At 45.0% G+C, this 16,755-nt stretch overlaps 1 protein-coding gene across 22 annotated transcripts in view; it reads right to left on the bottom strand.

The window, feature by feature from the left end:
* Window positions 1-16,755, bottom strand: part of PTPRF (protein tyrosine phosphatase receptor type F) — a 380,951-nt gene that overhangs the window by 80,843 nt on the left and 283,353 nt on the right. For 13 of the 22 annotated variants that reach the window (XM_048313478.1, XM_048313477.1, XM_048313492.1 and 10 more), the window contains 2 exons: window positions 9,945-10,055; window positions 618-629 (listed from right to left, as the gene is read on the bottom strand). In XM_048313478.1, the coding sequence (XP_048169435.1) occupies window positions 618-629; window positions 9,945-10,055 (123 nt within the window). The remainder of the gene's footprint in view (window positions 1-617; window positions 630-9,944; window positions 10,056-16,755) is intronic. The other 9 variants (XM_048313479.1, XM_048313495.1, XM_048313483.1 and 6 more) reach the window with 1 other exon arrangement.

Here is a 16,755-nt window from a genome sequence, read left to right as displayed (position 1 = left end):
AGAGAAGTTGCCTCAGTGCAAGGGATCTGCATCTCAGCCAGCCCCTGCTGCCCTGTGGCAAGGGAGGGAAGCATGCTTGGTTCTCTTCCAGCTGAGATCAAAAGTAAGCTTTTTGCCTCTAGAGAAAGTTTAAAAACTTTTAAAGCTGCAGGAAGAATTGAGGAGCCCACTCTCCCTAGCAGCTTGTGAGGGGACTAATCATTCTGATCTCTGCTTCCAAAGACCGCTCTCGATCTCCAGCCAGAAAGCAACAGCAGTTTAGAGGTCTTACACTTGCACCTAGCACAGATAAAGGATTAGAGAAGGACCCCCCACACAGCAGCATGCACTTCTTCCTACTCTGCCTTTGACAAAACTGCCCTGGCTGGTATTTGCATGCAAAGTATATTCTGTACACTTTAAATCTCAAGCAACAAAGGCATGCAAGCGAAGTATCAATGCCATCACGAGTCACAGCAAACAGTAAGCAGATTTCATCAGGCACACTGTGGCTGTGCCTGGAAAGGAGCCAGTCTGCAGGGCCCCCTCCCCGTTTGGGGATGGCTCTCCTCTCCCTACTGGAAAAGTCCCATCTGACGTGGCGTACTGTAGATGGATAAGAAGTGAAAAGGACCAACCTTCTCGCTGATCTGAGAGATGAAAGTTTGTTTTGTTTGATGGCAGAGTGCGATGAAGATGAGGAGGGAATAAAAAAAGACAAGGAAAAACACAGAGAGTAAAAACAGGCCAAGCTTCATCTGTCTGCACACCACTGAAACGACAAGACAAGACTACAGAGGTCAGCCATGACTTCCCACCATGCATACACCACTCCACGCAGTGACAAGAGAGCCACACTCGCACTGCTCTGGCCTGGAGCAGGACCGGCCCCTCCACCTCCCTGACCCACTCAGCGCTCCTGCAGGCAGGGCAGAGGGGACTGCACATCACACACGTCCCCACATGGAGGGTGCTTCAGGGATGGCCCTGCTCTGGGCCAGATGCTGGAAGCACAGACATGTTTACATGTGCAGAACACTCACACACACAGAGCAAAGGACTCCAGCCATCACACAGACTGATGTGCTCTCATACACCCACTCCAGCTACAGAGATGATGGCAAAGGCACTTTAAACCCATTGACCACACACTGGGAAGACCATAAATGTAAATCCGAATTTTATAAAGTATGAAAGAAATGCTCCAAGTGGTGAATCAAAAAATCTTCTACCATGAAGAGCTGTTCCCCCTCTCCAAACAAAGAGCTAAACGTAGCAGAGAGGTATTAGGCAAGTGACAGACATGCGCAGTCTCAGCTGGGCTCGGTTTTGGGAGAGTCTTATTGGTACACTGTGCTGCAAGTGAGAGATGGACAAGAAATCAGAAGGACAAAAACACCCAGAGAATTGAGCAGGTCCCAGTTTTTGTTCCTGCGGGAGAGACAGCAGAAGGTTAGTTGCATTTTCCTTATAGACAAAAGAGATCTTATTTCTCCAGCAGGAGTGACCTCACTCCAGCTACAGATCTGTGGCATACCAGCTGTAATCGAACCCTCGCTGAGAGAATACACAAATGGATTTTATAGTTAAAGACTGCTTATGAGTCACATTTTTGATGGGGGAAGGAGAAGGTGGGGGAAGGAATTTGCTTTCCAGCAGAAACACTGCAAATTAGAGAACAGCATGTGGCATTATACAGTGCAACAGTACAGTAAGCCATTTCCAGCAATTAGAGGACAAGATTTTAACCAACACTGACATGGTACAGGCAAGGCAACAAGCTACCAATAACAGCTACTACAGTGGCCTACAAAGTGTAATGGAGCTTGCTGGAGAACAGCAAAACACTTATTTACATTTTTTCAATTGAACTGATACCAGGGGATCTGAGCCAGCCAACTGAGAGCTTAACTGGCCCATAAGTGAGAGCCACATCTAGCGAGGAGCCCCACCAAGACATCTTTAAAACAAACAGTCCTAAGCTTAAGGTCCAGGTTTCCTCTGCCCTACTTTAGAAAGGGGATTTACCTCTTGGTCTACAAAACATTAGCATAAGGCTCATTTGATCCTGTGAGACCCTGTGATGGGAGGGAACCTCTTTATTGCTGCTCCCAAGCTGGCACTTTATTTCCTAATCTAATGGAGCATATCACATCTGCATGGCTTCAGCAGACAGTGAGGGGCTCCTGCCTTCTGCTCAGCTCTTCCCAACAGGGAGGATTTGTTTCCTGCCCTTGCCCAAGAAGGACAGTGCTTCTGGAAAACCAGGTGTGCTCGTGGAAGGCTGCAATTCCAGACAGCAGCACTCACACTGCAACAGGGTAACACATACTCCAAGTGCTGCCAGCTACTACTGCACTCATTGGGACTATGAGACTGAAGGGCAAGAGGCTGGTGAAGGGTGTGAGATTGAGGGATGGTGCTGGAACAGCTACAGGAATACCTGTCCTTGCTGCTGAAGCCCCCAGAGCCACTCTCTGCCCTTGGGAGGGACTGATGGACCCTGGCCATACCAAGGGGACTCACTGTGGTGCCACTTGGTCTGCCTGAGGGCAAGGTGAAGGGTGCTGCTCCAGCTGGGGGACAGCCAGGAGCTTTGTTTCGGGGAATGTGGCAGGGATCACACTGCATCAGTGTGCATGGACAGGAGTAGGCTCCAGCAGTGGCTTTCCCCCGGTGTTGACACTTCAGATTAGAGCTGGAAAGGTGAGGAGACACATGTGAAACACACTAATTCAAACAGATTACTTTCTGGTTTGTCAAACAGGAACAAGTTTAGGACCTGCCATTTGTCATTAATTGCTGGATTATCTCTTAATCTCATTTTATATTAGTGGTTTATAAGCAATAAAAACCAGTAGCAGGCTACTTTGGAACATCCGTATAGCAAGAGGAAACACCTGGGCAGAAAGTTCTCTCTGCTTTTCCCTTAGTTAAGGCTTAAACAGCTGCTGCTTTATCTGAGATAAACCTGATAAATGGCAAATTGAAAAGTTTCATCTCCTTAGAGGTTCCATTCACATGGTCCCTTATCTCCAGTTCTCTAGCCATGTCACTCCTAAGCTAAGAAGCATGTTTTATCAACAGTTTTTCTGCTTTTTTACAGAGCAAGTGACTCTGAGCAGTGATGGTAAATAACATCTGCCCCCCCACCATGCAGGGACAGAGGCAGAGGATTTAAGCCAGAGTATCCCCTGTGCAGAATACCACGGCTCACTAGCCACGCTACCATGTTCTCACGAACCTGAGCTGCCTGGCAGCTGAGCTGAACATGCCAGTCTAAGTGCAAGTCAACTCACAGCAGAAAAGCCATCAGAGGATAGCAAACTCCAGAAGGTAAAAAACGAGGCTCCATTTGAGATCCAAGCTGAAACAGCAAAGAAGCAAAGAGCAAGGCCGTACCAGACACGTGTCTGCCAGTCCTGGCAGACGGCTCTCATGCTCTACAGGCAGAAATTCCTATGCCGACTGAATTTGGCTTTTACTCTGCCACAGATGTGCTTGTCTGTGCAGCAGCAGCAGTACTCTAACCACGGCAGCTTGTTGCAGAAAGAATGAATTTGGATTTATGGGGGATTCTGCTTTCGAATAGTCTTGGTCATTAGCTGCCTGAAACAATGCAGGCAGCTGTGGCCAGGATATGAATGCACAGGTCTCAGAGTTTAGATCACCAACTCAAACAAAGGAACACATTTCCAAAGCTTTTCAGAGTGGGAAGCTAGTACTTCCCTGAAAGCATCAAGAAAGTTCATTATCCCAACTGGCTCTGCAATTCTACGGGGAACTGCCAGCATCTGTCCTGTGTGAAAACCCTCTGGTGCTATGCAAGGCATTAATATAAAGGCCAACCCAGACACTTTGGAATCCAAAAGACACAGAGGTTAACAAAAACCCAGAGGGGGATGAACCTGTTCCTGCTTATCTCCAAAAGCACATCTTGTGTCTCAAGGACTCCACATAAATCAAATTTTATCCTTTACAGGTTTTAGTGGTATAGAGGAACAAAAGGACAGATTGTCTTTTTTACGCCAGATTACATGAGAACAAGACAACCTTCCATTACATCCGATGAACAATGCTCTCATGCCACACTGATGAGTATATTCCACCCTAGAAAGACAGACAGGATGCTCAGGGTGCCCAACCATCCTTTCCCATTCATAGCGCACACACATGCATGCATGAATTCAATTATGAGCAGAAAATCTCAGAGCACCAGAGATGTATTTCTTAGTCCTTTGTGCAAGTGGATATGGAAGGGGAGGAAATGGACATTTAGTTGGCACAGATATGCAGGCCTAATTGTTCCACAGATGTCTGTGCAGGTCATGTGGGGAAGAGGGGGAAAGAGGTTTGCAGGTACATTTTTGTGTTGCATTATCATACACTGAGCCACCAGTCACGCTCCTATTTTCCACAAAGGTCATTTTACAAATAATCAGACTTGAGCCTTGCAATGCACTTTGAACCATCAAAGGACTTTGCAGGCAATAAAACTGTTAAGCTTATTTAGTTGAGCTCTATAAAGCACATTGGACTCTTTGGATGGAATGTGCCAGCTAAAGGACAAAGAACTATTATTTATTGAACCATGATTGTTACAAGCATTATAGCATAGCAGAATGCTCATAGAAACATGTTGATGGTGACCACACTTCCTGCCAGGAGAAAATATGACAAAAATATTCATAGTAATATTTGGGGAGGAGAAAACTTGGCAGAAGCTTCCATGTGCTTCTCTGGCTCTGAAGCTGGGCAGCTCCGGTGTGAGGATACACAGTGACAGCAGCACGAGCCACAGTGCCCATGTCACATGTGGCACAGTCCAGGCTGTGCTGACCCGAGCCTGCTCACAACCAGCCAAGGTGTACCTGCCCACACTACAGCTGCTCTGACAGGGGTTACGGCAGCACGGCTACAGCTTCAGCATCGACAAGTACCTGGGGGCAGAGGAAATGAAGTTAAAAGTACTGAAATTCCGTGAAAAGGAGCACACTTTCTTCACCAGTGCCACTGGTCTCTGCTGCACTGCAGCGTTATCTCGAGGTCAGGACTGTGCAGCACACACACACGGATGTTGTGGCCCTCCAGACCCGCGGCCTCCTCAGCCATCTGCCAGCTGCTGAGGGCTACACTCTGCAGCCTCTACTGCAGCCTGGCTCTGCTTCTTCTGATGGTCCAGGGCAGACATCTGTCCAGAGCAACAGTCAGGGTCGTCCAGTCTGATCCAACTGCTGGTTTGTGTTTCCTGTCATCCAGGCATCTCCCTCACAAGTCTGTCCAGTCTCTGCTTGCCTGTGATCGGTGCCAGGCCCTCAAGCACTGGCAGTGCTCCTCTCTGGTCAAGTACTGTCACCCCCATCAACCCTGAGGAGAAGCAGGTTTAACGGAGCACATTGTCAGAAGTGTGCATATAGCTGGGTTGTAAACAAATGTATTCCCTTGTTATTTAGCCATTTTTCAGACATCTTCACTTTTGGTTGCTGACTGTTTAACCACTGTCCTCAGCTTTTACTCTTCTCCTGGCAATAGCCTTGAGCTTTGACTGCTGTTGCTATTTTAGCTGCTTTAATATTACATAAGCAGAAAATGTTCTTTTTAAAGGCGTCAAGTCTTGTTGCTCCAGGCCCGTGTCAGTCATTCAGAATTATTATTATTTACACAAGGTTCCTGCTGCAGTAAGTATCATATAGCCACAAGTAGCCATTTCAGTGAGCTCCCTCCGTGTCTGAGACTAAGCTACTGTCAAGTTCTCAAGGGTAAAACCCTGCAGAGGCCAGAGAATTGCTGCTAGGGACAGAGCGACAATCCAAATTTCACTTTGGGTGATAGCTCCTTGGTGAAATTTGGCAAATAAAACTTCAGACTCCAAGCAGGGTTCCCTGCTGCCAAATGAAATGCTAGCCTGGCCTTTCAAAAAGCAGATCAAGAAAGCACAGATTTTTGCAGTAATACCATTTCTATTTACTGCTGTCTGATTTACTAGTTTGCAATTTGGGGACAAGTCAAATAATTCAGTTTTAAATGGCCTTTTTTTTAAAGTAACTGTGCAGCTCCTTCTCTCAGTATGTGTAGCACTTTGGGCTAGAGAACTCACTGCACTTGCCCCACTGCACTGTGCCTTGAAGGCCTGAAAAGCAGCACTTAAGAGGAGAAAACTGGGCAGCAGATTTCTCATTTGATGGCAAGTATGCAGCCAGTGGTCCTAGAAGTACTATTCTAATAGCACTGGCATTGCTCACTGCTGTTAGCAGCACTGGGGAACACTTCTAGTGAACTCCACAGTGTACTCTTACACACAGTCTTCCTACTCATCTGCTTCATGTGTAGAGAAAGGAAAGGGTAGAAAACCCCCTTCATATAGGGAAAGGGTGGAATAACAGTGCATCTATTGAGGGGCATACCGCACAGGCCACCACTTTCACAGGCATTTCATACGACAAGACTTTTTTTGCTGAAAATGCTTTTCTCTTTGTGCAGATGTCCCTGAAGCTGTAGGCAAATGAAAAGTGAAATGTGTTCCTAAAAAGCCAGTAGTATAGGTGAATCAGTGCAATTACACTGCACTCCCAACGAGCATGACAAAATGACACCACCTTTTTTTCTTTTTCCACACTAGGTCCAATCTGCCTTCTACTCTTAAATCAATTTCTTGAATATCTTGAATCAATGTCTTGGATATTTTGCTGCTAAATTAGACAGTAAGCTCTCTGGATTAGAGGAATCACATCTTCCATATGTTTCTATTCCCTTCCCTTCTCCCTGCAGCACCATCAAGTCCCAAACCTAATCATTGCTACAATATACTGTGGTAAATGTAACCATGGACCACGAATGGATCTGTGTTTCTTCACAGTGGTAACAATAACATCCATACCAGCACTGGCAAATGTGCCTGTGGTTAAAGGGCAGGGTAGGAATACGCCACTGGGCTGCTCCCTTCAAAGTCCCTGCTATGCCCCAGATAGCCACCTTGCCCTGGCATGCTCCCTGCTCTTGCTTTCACCTTCTTCTTGCTCCTCTGATGGTCTGGATGTTTTGTGCCACTCTCCAGCAGTGGGAGGCAGTCAGCTTCCAGTGCTGATCCCAGCCCCATCCCAGCTCAGCAGCAGCAGCCAGATAGACCCATCAGTCCAGAAGCAGAAGGCTTATGAGGGTTGCTTTCCAGCACACTTAGTAAGATGAAAATAATAGCTCCAAGGAAAATGCATCCATTTTCCTTTACAAATCCCTGGTGTGGAAATGTTTTAACTTTTAATGAAGTCCATCTGTGCAGAAGTGCGGGCTCTAAAGGATTTACAGAGACAAGACACTGGTGTAGCCTGCTCCTTCCTCCTCCTGTTTCTTCATTGATATAGAAAGCCCTGAGCAGTGCCTGTATACTCCTTCTCAGCACCCAGACTCTTCCTTTGTTAGCAAGAGAAGTATAAAGATGCTAATGAGCCTGTGCTTTCTAACACAGCCCACTCACAAAGGATTACCTGGGAGGCTAGGAAAGGGGAGAACATGATCAAAAACATAAATCCCAAGAGTCAAGAGACAAACAAACATTTGAACTATTAGAAAAACAATAGGCTGTAAATGAGAGCAGGCAAAAGCAGTCCCAAGAACTACACAGACTGGAAATCAGTGTTGCTGCTCAGCACTCAGCCATGCTTCCTGAGGAAGTGGACGACTCCTTGGGTATTCACTACAATGAGGTCAATCATTATAAAACCACCAAGCAGTGATGGGGCAGCCCACAGACTTAATTTCCACTGTAATTTAGCATTAACAAATGTCCTCTCCAGTAAAGACGAAGGCACTTTCTAAAGATCCTTCTGCAAGTCACTGATCTTTCTAATGACAGTACTGTAGGACTAACACAAAAAGAAAAAAAAAGGGATTTTTTTATCCTGCATCCCAGACCCGAGAAAGTAAGATATTTCTATTTTTTTCCTTGCATTAAAGAAATAAAATACTATTCTTGGTTTGAGTAACTTTTTGAAGTCTTTAACTAATCTAAGACTTTTTTTTTTTTTTGGTAGAACATTTGCTATCAGAAACTGTAAGCAAAAGTACCATCTAGGATGTAGTATGCACAGGAAATATAATCTGATAGCATCATCACAATTTATGGGGTGTCATGTCTTAAATATAGAGCAGGACTTTATCAGGATCATGTAAGCTGGAGACTCACATTGTAAAGATTAAGTGCAAGAAAACGGCTTGTTTCAAAAATTTATGTGTAAAAAAGCGGCAGTTAACAGCAAAACAGGTCTAAGAACATGCTTTCGTGGGTGAACATGAGGATCCTCTCACGTGTGCAGACCACCCACAGCCCATGCTTAGCCCCAACAGGGCAGATGAACCTTGCTGAGCACAAGCCAAGTGTAAAATCCAGCACACTCCTCAGTCCTCTGGGATTCATTTGCTAAACAAAGAGCGTTCATTAGTAAGGAATTGTAAAGTTGTTAAGAAGAAGCTTTTCTACCTCTTGAAGCTTTTGTGCCTTTTTCAGCCACATGTCTACAGAAAATAGAACAGTGACAGTCTGAGCATGTCACAGGAAGCAAAAGCATCCCAAATACTGCAGCAGTACAGCTGGATATCCACATAAACCTATGCAAGAACAGCCAGCCTGGTAACTAGAATCCTTTCTCTCAGAGTGCAAAGGGTCAGTCTGGGATGAGTTTTAGTACAGCTTGCCTGAAAAATGAAATTGCAAGAACACAGGGAATTTAAAATCATCCATAAATACATTGTGAGAATGAATGAGTGATTCCACTGCATAGATATAGCTTCATCTTCTGAATATGCTTAATTGGATACTTCAGTCTTCCAAAGACTTTTATAATCCAAATTACACGGCAAAATAAAAAAGCAGTCCCCCATAATAAGCAACAAAAACAATGCCAGAAGCCACCCCTAGAAGCAAACACACAGCATGAGAAGACTTTATCATTCTCATGTTCTCTTTCCATACTAACCAATGCATATACAGCCTTAAGACTGTATTTTCTTTCTTTAAATCAGAGGAAGGAAGAAACGAATATGAGATTTTATTATTAGTCTGTTGATTTACTATATGGAAATAAAATCTGGTTCTAACCTCCTAATAAGCACGAGCACAAGAATGTTATTTTCTTGGGAAAACCCATAACTACATTTCCCAGGGGGTTCCTGACCAATGACTCTGGTTCTACAGAGTTTCATATGAAGCAGCACATTTTTTTCTTGCCGAAATTAACAGAAAGTGTACAGGGAATTCAGCACTTCCTTCTCTCCAAGCTAATTCAAACACCTTCAATGTAGAGCAACAAAACTGCCAAGAGACTATCCTAATATAAAACCTTGTTATTTGGTATGTTGAAAACAGTTTTAAATTGGCAACACAGCATAACCATTAGAAAAATTGCTTTACATGAATTGTGGCTAATTTCCAGCAGGTTCCCAGTGTGAGCCATTAATACCCAAAGGCTCAATCATTGATGCATGTAAGATGGATTAGGACAACTCCAAAAAGCTGTTCAGTTTTTAAAAGTACACATTCCAAAGCAGAGGCCTAAATATTGGCTCAGTATAGCTGAGCACCTCTGGCTGATCAGAGCATGACCAGTTTTACACTACTCCACCAAAGGTTAGTTTATACTGCGAGGATTAAGCAGCCCTTTGTCCCAATCAAGACAACTATGACACAGAAGTAAGAAGTTCAAGGCAGAAAGGAATTCCAATTCTGCCCATATTTCAGCATTTTACATAACACCATATAAACAGCAAAAACAGATTTCCAGAAATGTGAGTCAAACACAGCATGGATCAAAGATATAATTGAACTTAACTTGCTGGTTTTTGAACAAAAGGCCCCACCACACAATCCACAGTGCAACCAGGACACGAAGGCAGGGAATGTTCACCTTTCACTGAAAACCATGGAGATTTTGGGAAGGAGGAGAGTGACCTCCTTGGGTGGAAGCTGCTCTTACCTCGAACATAAAGGTTGGCTGGGGCAGAGTAGAGGGTTCCTGCGCTGTTGGTTGCAACACATTCATATTTGCCTTGGTCTGATTCCTCGCTGTTCTCTATTTGCAGAGCTCCTGTACACAAACAAGATGAAACAGATAATTCAGGTTATGGCAAATCTGGTAATCAAACCAACAGCCTCTGAAAAGGAAGGCCATGCCCCACGCTTTTAAGGTATCTTCCTGGATAAGTATTTCATGATGTTCCCTGGACCCACAAGGTACCAGCATGCAGCCAAAGGTACCCAGTCTGCTGTTAGAAACTTGTGAAATTGATTATTGTTATTTTTCTAATGTGCAGGGAAACACTTACTGATTTATTTCTAACCATCTCAACCACTTATATTCTTTGCTTCAATAAAGGAAAAAAAAATACACATACACACATATTAATTACAGCTTCATATGGGACTCCTGTCTAATAAAAGGACCTTTAATAAGTCTTTAATCAAAACAGCCAAGCACAAAGCACACTTAATTGTAGCTGTTTCTTAGCTGATGCACACAAAGCCTAGCAAACACTCAACAAAATGCGACCTTCCTGCAGAAACTGGCACAGTCCCATCCCTCCCACCTCAACCACTCTTCCTTGGTGATGTCTCAAAAAGACATCTCTTTTTGAGAAAACCCTTTGCCTTTCATCAGCTTTTTCCATGTTAGTGATGTCCGTATTTTTTCAGATTTCATTATATATGATATAAAAAAACAAGAAAGTCAGTCTGAGACATGAAAAATACACACCAATGTAATACAACTGATTTGCTGCACGATGCTTGCATGAAGGCCACCCTCCCTTTGTCCCAGCAGTGCCTGCTTCCCCAGCTTTAGGTCAGGAACAGTTGCTTATCCCAGGCTGCATATTCTTGGGACATGATCTGATCCCATCCCCAAAGTGCCAAATGCATGAGGGGCATGTCTAAATAATGGCAGTAATTGTCAGGGCACACAGAGTAGCAATTCACATGGGGAACCTGTGCAGGACCCAGGATGTGGAAGTGAGCGATGGTCTAAGCTAGTTTGCTCTCATCTACTCAGCCTACTCCACTGGTGTCCAGCAGCGCTCAGCTTGGCAGCCTGGCCTTTCATCCAAATTCTTGCCCAGCACAGATGACTGCTCAACTGGCCACACCTAGACTCCCTTAACTGGGCTCCATATGCAGACTAAAAGATGGAGAGGCAGAGAAAGAAAGAAGCAAGACGCATATGACAGCAACCTGGCACTGCAGGAGTGTGTGGCCTCTGGCCAGACACTGAAGTGGCTGCTGCTCTGCCTACTTTCCCCAGGCGTTGTGGGAATAATTTTTTAAGTGCCTCCAAGTGCTCAGATTCTGCTGGTTAGTATTGCCTGCAAGAAGGGAACTCTGCTCACAAACCATATACCAAACTAAAAGATGTTAACCCCCTTGCTTGTAATGATCTGAACTCATTTCTGCCCACCACGGTTCAAAATGACCACTGAGAGTCACACTGAGAATAGCTGGTGAAATTGCCTTCTCCCTTCTTGCTAGTTCAAGCTGCAGAGGTCAAACTCAGTTTTTCATATCATCAGAACAGAAGAAAAACTAATGTGAATCAACCACTGCCACCTACATTATTTAGAAGGATAAATTGAGACTGTAGCATAAGCCTATATGTCATGGGGAAAAATGAACTTCCCCGGGTTCTGCCATATAATAAAAATGATGTACAGAGCCCTCCCTATTGTTGCATTAGTGCTGGAAATGAGGCTTCAGCTAGACAGAGAAAGCTTGTTTGCAAAAGTCCACCTACTAACAAAAGGACCTGCCAGCTTGCCTGGCCACAGCGCTCTGGACACCCACAGGATGAAGCCTACAGAGCTCTGCTGCTTAATTTAGGGAGGACAGTGAATTTTTATACCCTGTCTGGGAAAAACATCTTCAAGCAGACCGTAGCATGATAGGCAGTGGAGCAGGACAAAGCTTCCCAGCATTGACAAGATAGAGAGAATCAGAGAATCTAGAAATGGAAAAGACCTATTAGGTTACCTCGTGCATCCCTGGGGGCCAGGGCAGGATTGCTCCCTGTTGTACTTGTGTTGTGTCCAATCCCATTTTAAATGTGCCAAATGATAGGTCTTTCACCACTTCCTCAAGGAATTGATGCCACTGCCTGGTTATGCTCTCTGTCAGGAGGATTTTCCTGGAACTCACCATATATTACCCCCTTTGTAATTTCTGCTCATCACTCCTTGGGCATGCATGTGCTGCAGAGCTCATTCCAAGTGCTTCCATCAAGCTTGTCTGGGAAAAGTTGTCTGCTGCAAAATATACCCAAGCTTAACAAAAAACCCAACTGGCTGGGCTGGAAGCAGAGCCAGCTTCAAGTGACAGTAGTGTCTGCCTAGAAAAAAAGTAAGATCCCTAGATAATTCTGCCATAAACACATACCTTTTTACATGACCCTTTTTGCCATTTAATACATATTACTGGTAATTTTTTTACCCTTTATACTCACGATCACCATGCCTCTTAAATGTCAGTCCAACTATTTTTCATCTTTAGGGACCTCAATAGTAGAAAGAAAAAACTTAAGAGATGAAGAAAATGAGGGGAGTTTCAAAAGAAATGCTGTTACTGCCTGTCAAGATGGACCAATTTCTAGAATAGTATTATAAACATGCAACATGTCAGCAACTGCCTGCAAACTGCTCAGGGACATTGGGCAAGGGACTCTGGGTTTGTCTGGGTTGGCACGACTATTCAAATTATGGTGTGTCAGGAGGAAGACAAGAACCCACAGCAGAAGGAAGTTAACACAAACCTCGCAAATGAACCAGAAAGAAAACAGGTCCTGCAATAAATCATCATTAGACAAACATAAAGATCTTGCAGCATAGCTGACAGCCAGCAGAAACTGAAAGGATTGTGGTAAACTGATGGCAGTCAGCAGGGCTGGAGGGATTTTCTTGAAAGACAACCTACAACTAAGTGATGGATCTAGGCAAGTGTAGGGTGTCTCAGAGTACAAAGATTTATGAATAAAGTTAAGAAGCTCAGACATTTCTGGAATCAGAAAGCTGGAGACAGAAATGCATCTGAAACTTGGAAAAAAACTTCCTACAAAATGCTCTCAGCCCTAGTTCAGTGGTCCCAGAGAGAGACATCATCTCTTGGAGGGTTCATGTCTAGGCTGGACAGGACACAAGGAGTACAAGAAAGTTAAGATCTGAGTTCTGAGTAGCATCCTTCCCTGAAATTCATGGAAGCTGCATCCGAAGACGCTCAAAAGCACGGAGAGTTGTTTGCCTCGAGAAGTGCAAAGGACCTGATTTCTATTCCTAGCCCTGTCAACATCTCATAATCTTCGGCGCCTCTGCAAACCAAGGCTAGGAAGGCTGGTTTACTTTTATTCATTACTTTGGGATTTATGTTGTATAAGTTGCTGAGTGAGGTCTTGTTCACACAGGATGTTACTGCAGGCTTCTCACACGGACGCCTCCAGTGCTCCCGTGCCAGGTGCCTTATTCCCATTTGTGTGGCTGAGTCCTGATGTGCAATGAGATAGCAGGGCTTTGGTGGATGCATGAGGACCATCGACCACCAGGACATGGATACAAGTACACAGAGGAGCAGTGAACAGCTTGTTTGGGAGCTTGTGGGGCTCTGCAGCAGCACGTGCACATCAGAGTGAAACCTGTCCCTGCTGAGCATCACTCAACCTCCGCTGCTCCTCCACACCTGAACTGCAGCAGGGCTCCAGAGGAAGAGGGGAACAGTTCCTCACCATGCTGCCATGTCACGTCAGTCTTGCTTGTGCTTCAGACCTGCTCCTGACAACACAGCTTATCAGAGAGCTGACAGCTCCTGAGAAAAACCCCTGGCTGCCCTCCAGTGCCAGGGAGAATGGTGACAAGGCAGAGTTTTCTGGGGCTGAGGGCAGGAGTCAGCCCCTCTGACTGACAAGCATTCCTTATTTTATATTCCTTATTCCTCTTTGCTGGTATCTCCTTGCCAGCCCCTCCCCTCCTCACCTAGCTTTTCTTTTGCTCTTTAACTCAGGCACAGACAGCAGCCCCTTTAGCAGCTTTCCAAGATACTTATCTATTCAAATATACTTGTGCTCAGGCAGAATCATTAGTTGCAGTGACAGTGGTTAAAAGAAACATTTAAAAAGTGCCCTGCACAGAGAAAGCATGGGGAAGGCAGATCCTGATAAGGGATGCTTTTTGGCAGTGCTGGGTACTGTTGTGCCATGGAGGGCTTGTCACTCTCTTCTCTAGGTGACAAACCAAATGTAAAAGGCTCTGAGCTGCCATACAAATTGATCTCCCCGAAATCCTGCTCCGTAGCTCATTGGGTGCTTGTGCCCTCTTCTCCCAGAGAGCACCGCACGGAGCCAAACACCGCAGCTCCTGGGGCAACACTCTTCTGTATCAATTCAGGTCGGAGCTCCATCCCCAGCAGTGGGAACAGCTTTTTCTCTATCAGGGCATTCACAGCCTCAGTCCTCCAGGCTCACAACTAGGGGACTGACTTTTTGCCCTGGTTATAAAATCATGGAATGAAGACATGGAATGAAATGGTCCTGTAAGTACCCAAGAGTCAGAGAAACCAGGCTGCAGACACAGCACTCATCTAAGGAAAGGACTTGCAACGCAGATGGAATGAACCCAGCTACCTGACCAGGGCCCTTCCTCTCAGCAAAGAGGTAAATTTTGCCTACCTGCACACTACAGCATATGGCTACTCTAAAACCCGCCCTTTTCTTTCCCCCTGCTTCCCACCAGCTTCCTTCACATAAATACTGCCTGACTTCTCTTCCAGCAGTATTCTTAGCCCCCCTCTTCAGCCAGTTCCCTCTTCCACAAGTGCTCAGGTGTGGGTCCCAATCCCTTTTGCTAAAAATTCCCTCCTAGGGAAGGCGAATTTCTCTACAAAAATCCAGAGAGCTGTGGAGCAGGGTCAGAGACAATCCCAGATCAAATAAGGACTCATAAATGTGAATATGGTGAACAAAGAAATAATGTGAAGCCCTGACAGTGGGGGAGTTGGACTCTGACATCCTGGCTGCTGCCTGAGATAACAAACACTTGCTGTGGGAGCTGTGAAAAACCACCAAACCACACGAGAGTCACTAAAAATGAAAATAAGCATTTCCCATATTCACTATTTTTGGTAATTTATAACAGCAGCATCTCCCAGCTGTTACAGAGGATTGTATCTAGCCTCCACCAGCTATTGGCACTGCCAAATATGCAAAACAAGGTAACTACAAATATATTTTCATTGTTAGTGTTCATTATGGTTATTATACCTGCGAGGACAGGGATTGGCATACAAGGGGCCTGTTCTGGATGGCAGCAGTGCTGAGAAATCACTCTCCTGAGCACCAGAGGCAGCTGCTGATAGTACCTGACTGCTGCCATGAACTGGACTCGGGCAGAGAGGGAGGAGACGAGACCCAGCATTCTCAGCAGTGTGAGGCCTCCTCTTAGACAGCAGAGTTTCAGGATGCTCTGATCTCTCACTAGCAGGTACAGGGAATCTCGGGGGACTCTGCCTCAGAAGCAAAACTACAGCACTGTCAAAAGCACAGTAACACCTCTGTGTGCTTCTAAAGGGACACAAGTCAATCTGAATGTGACAGTAAGAAACATGGCATGACAAGCATTTCCAGGCACTACCCACCCAGCCTCCCCCTGACACTTCTCCTGCAAGCAGATCTCATTTTAAAATTGTTTTTCTTTTGCTTTGTTTTGGTGACTGGAAAAGCTCAAGAAACAGGAAAAAAATCCTATAATACACAAAGACCAACCAAATGTACAAACACATACTCAAAAAGAAACAGCAAAATTCTTTTAGCTTCCTCTAATCTCTTTGGATAGCTTTACGCTCCAGCTCGCAGGATAGCATTGAAATAATGGAGCTATATTTAAACCAGTTCACTTGGGACTGGAAAAGGTTTAGCTACAGCTATACAGAAGTTGGTGCAGGTGTTTACCTGGCTTCCCAGACAGCTTCTGACACCCAAGTGAGCTGATCTAAAGTTAATTCAGACAGACCTCTGCTATGCTGACGTCTGCAGGGAAGAAATACTCTTATGTATAGGAACCTCTGATATTTCCTGTGGTGACAGAAAAGTAACAAATAAATCTGACTGGAAAGGGATAATGCCTGAGACGATGATATTTCTTTACCTCCTCATGTGTATCTGATCCAGTGCCTGTTCAGTCTAGCACCCACTAGAAACACAACTGAGTTCTGCTCTCTCTTACAGCCCAGGGCAGGAAAATGCAGCCAGGTTTCACAAAGCTGAGTGAGTGAAATTGTAGAGAAATGCTGGAAATGAACATCTTACATTCTACTTTCAAAATATAAATGGGGCAGAACTTGCTTAAACATGGATTTGCTGATACTATCTGTGGGTCACCTTAAGAAGCCAGCTCTTGCCTAATCTGACAGGCATTTGCCAGCTCTGTGTCTTTCTGATGAACAAACAGGGATTTCAACATTAATTTACTACCTGGGACCATCCCAGAGGGGTAAAGAGTGAAGCTACAAATGGAAATTCTGAATTATGGATGAGAGCTCCTCCCATTTCAGGGAAGCCAGACATGTCTTGGACAGAAAGGACCAAATATGTGGGGGTAAGGTCAAATGAGTTTATTTAGAGATAAAAATCTCCTGTTTGGAGGGGTGCATGGCAGAATATCTCAGATCATCCTCTGTCTAATCACATGCTGTTCCCTCCAGGTGGGTTTGCCACTGCTCTTGACAGAAATGTCTTGGATACCATCCCAAGAACTCCAGACACA

This window comes from Corvus hawaiiensis, chromosome 9, assembly GCF_020740725.1.
Source record: "Corvus hawaiiensis isolate bCorHaw1 chromosome 9, bCorHaw1.pri.cur, whole genome shotgun sequence".
Classification (NCBI taxonomy): Eukaryota; Metazoa; Chordata; class Aves; order Passeriformes; family Corvidae; genus Corvus; species Corvus hawaiiensis.
The sequence above is the reverse complement of the archived record's forward strand: the minus strand, read 5'-3'. Positions and strand labels throughout refer to the sequence as shown.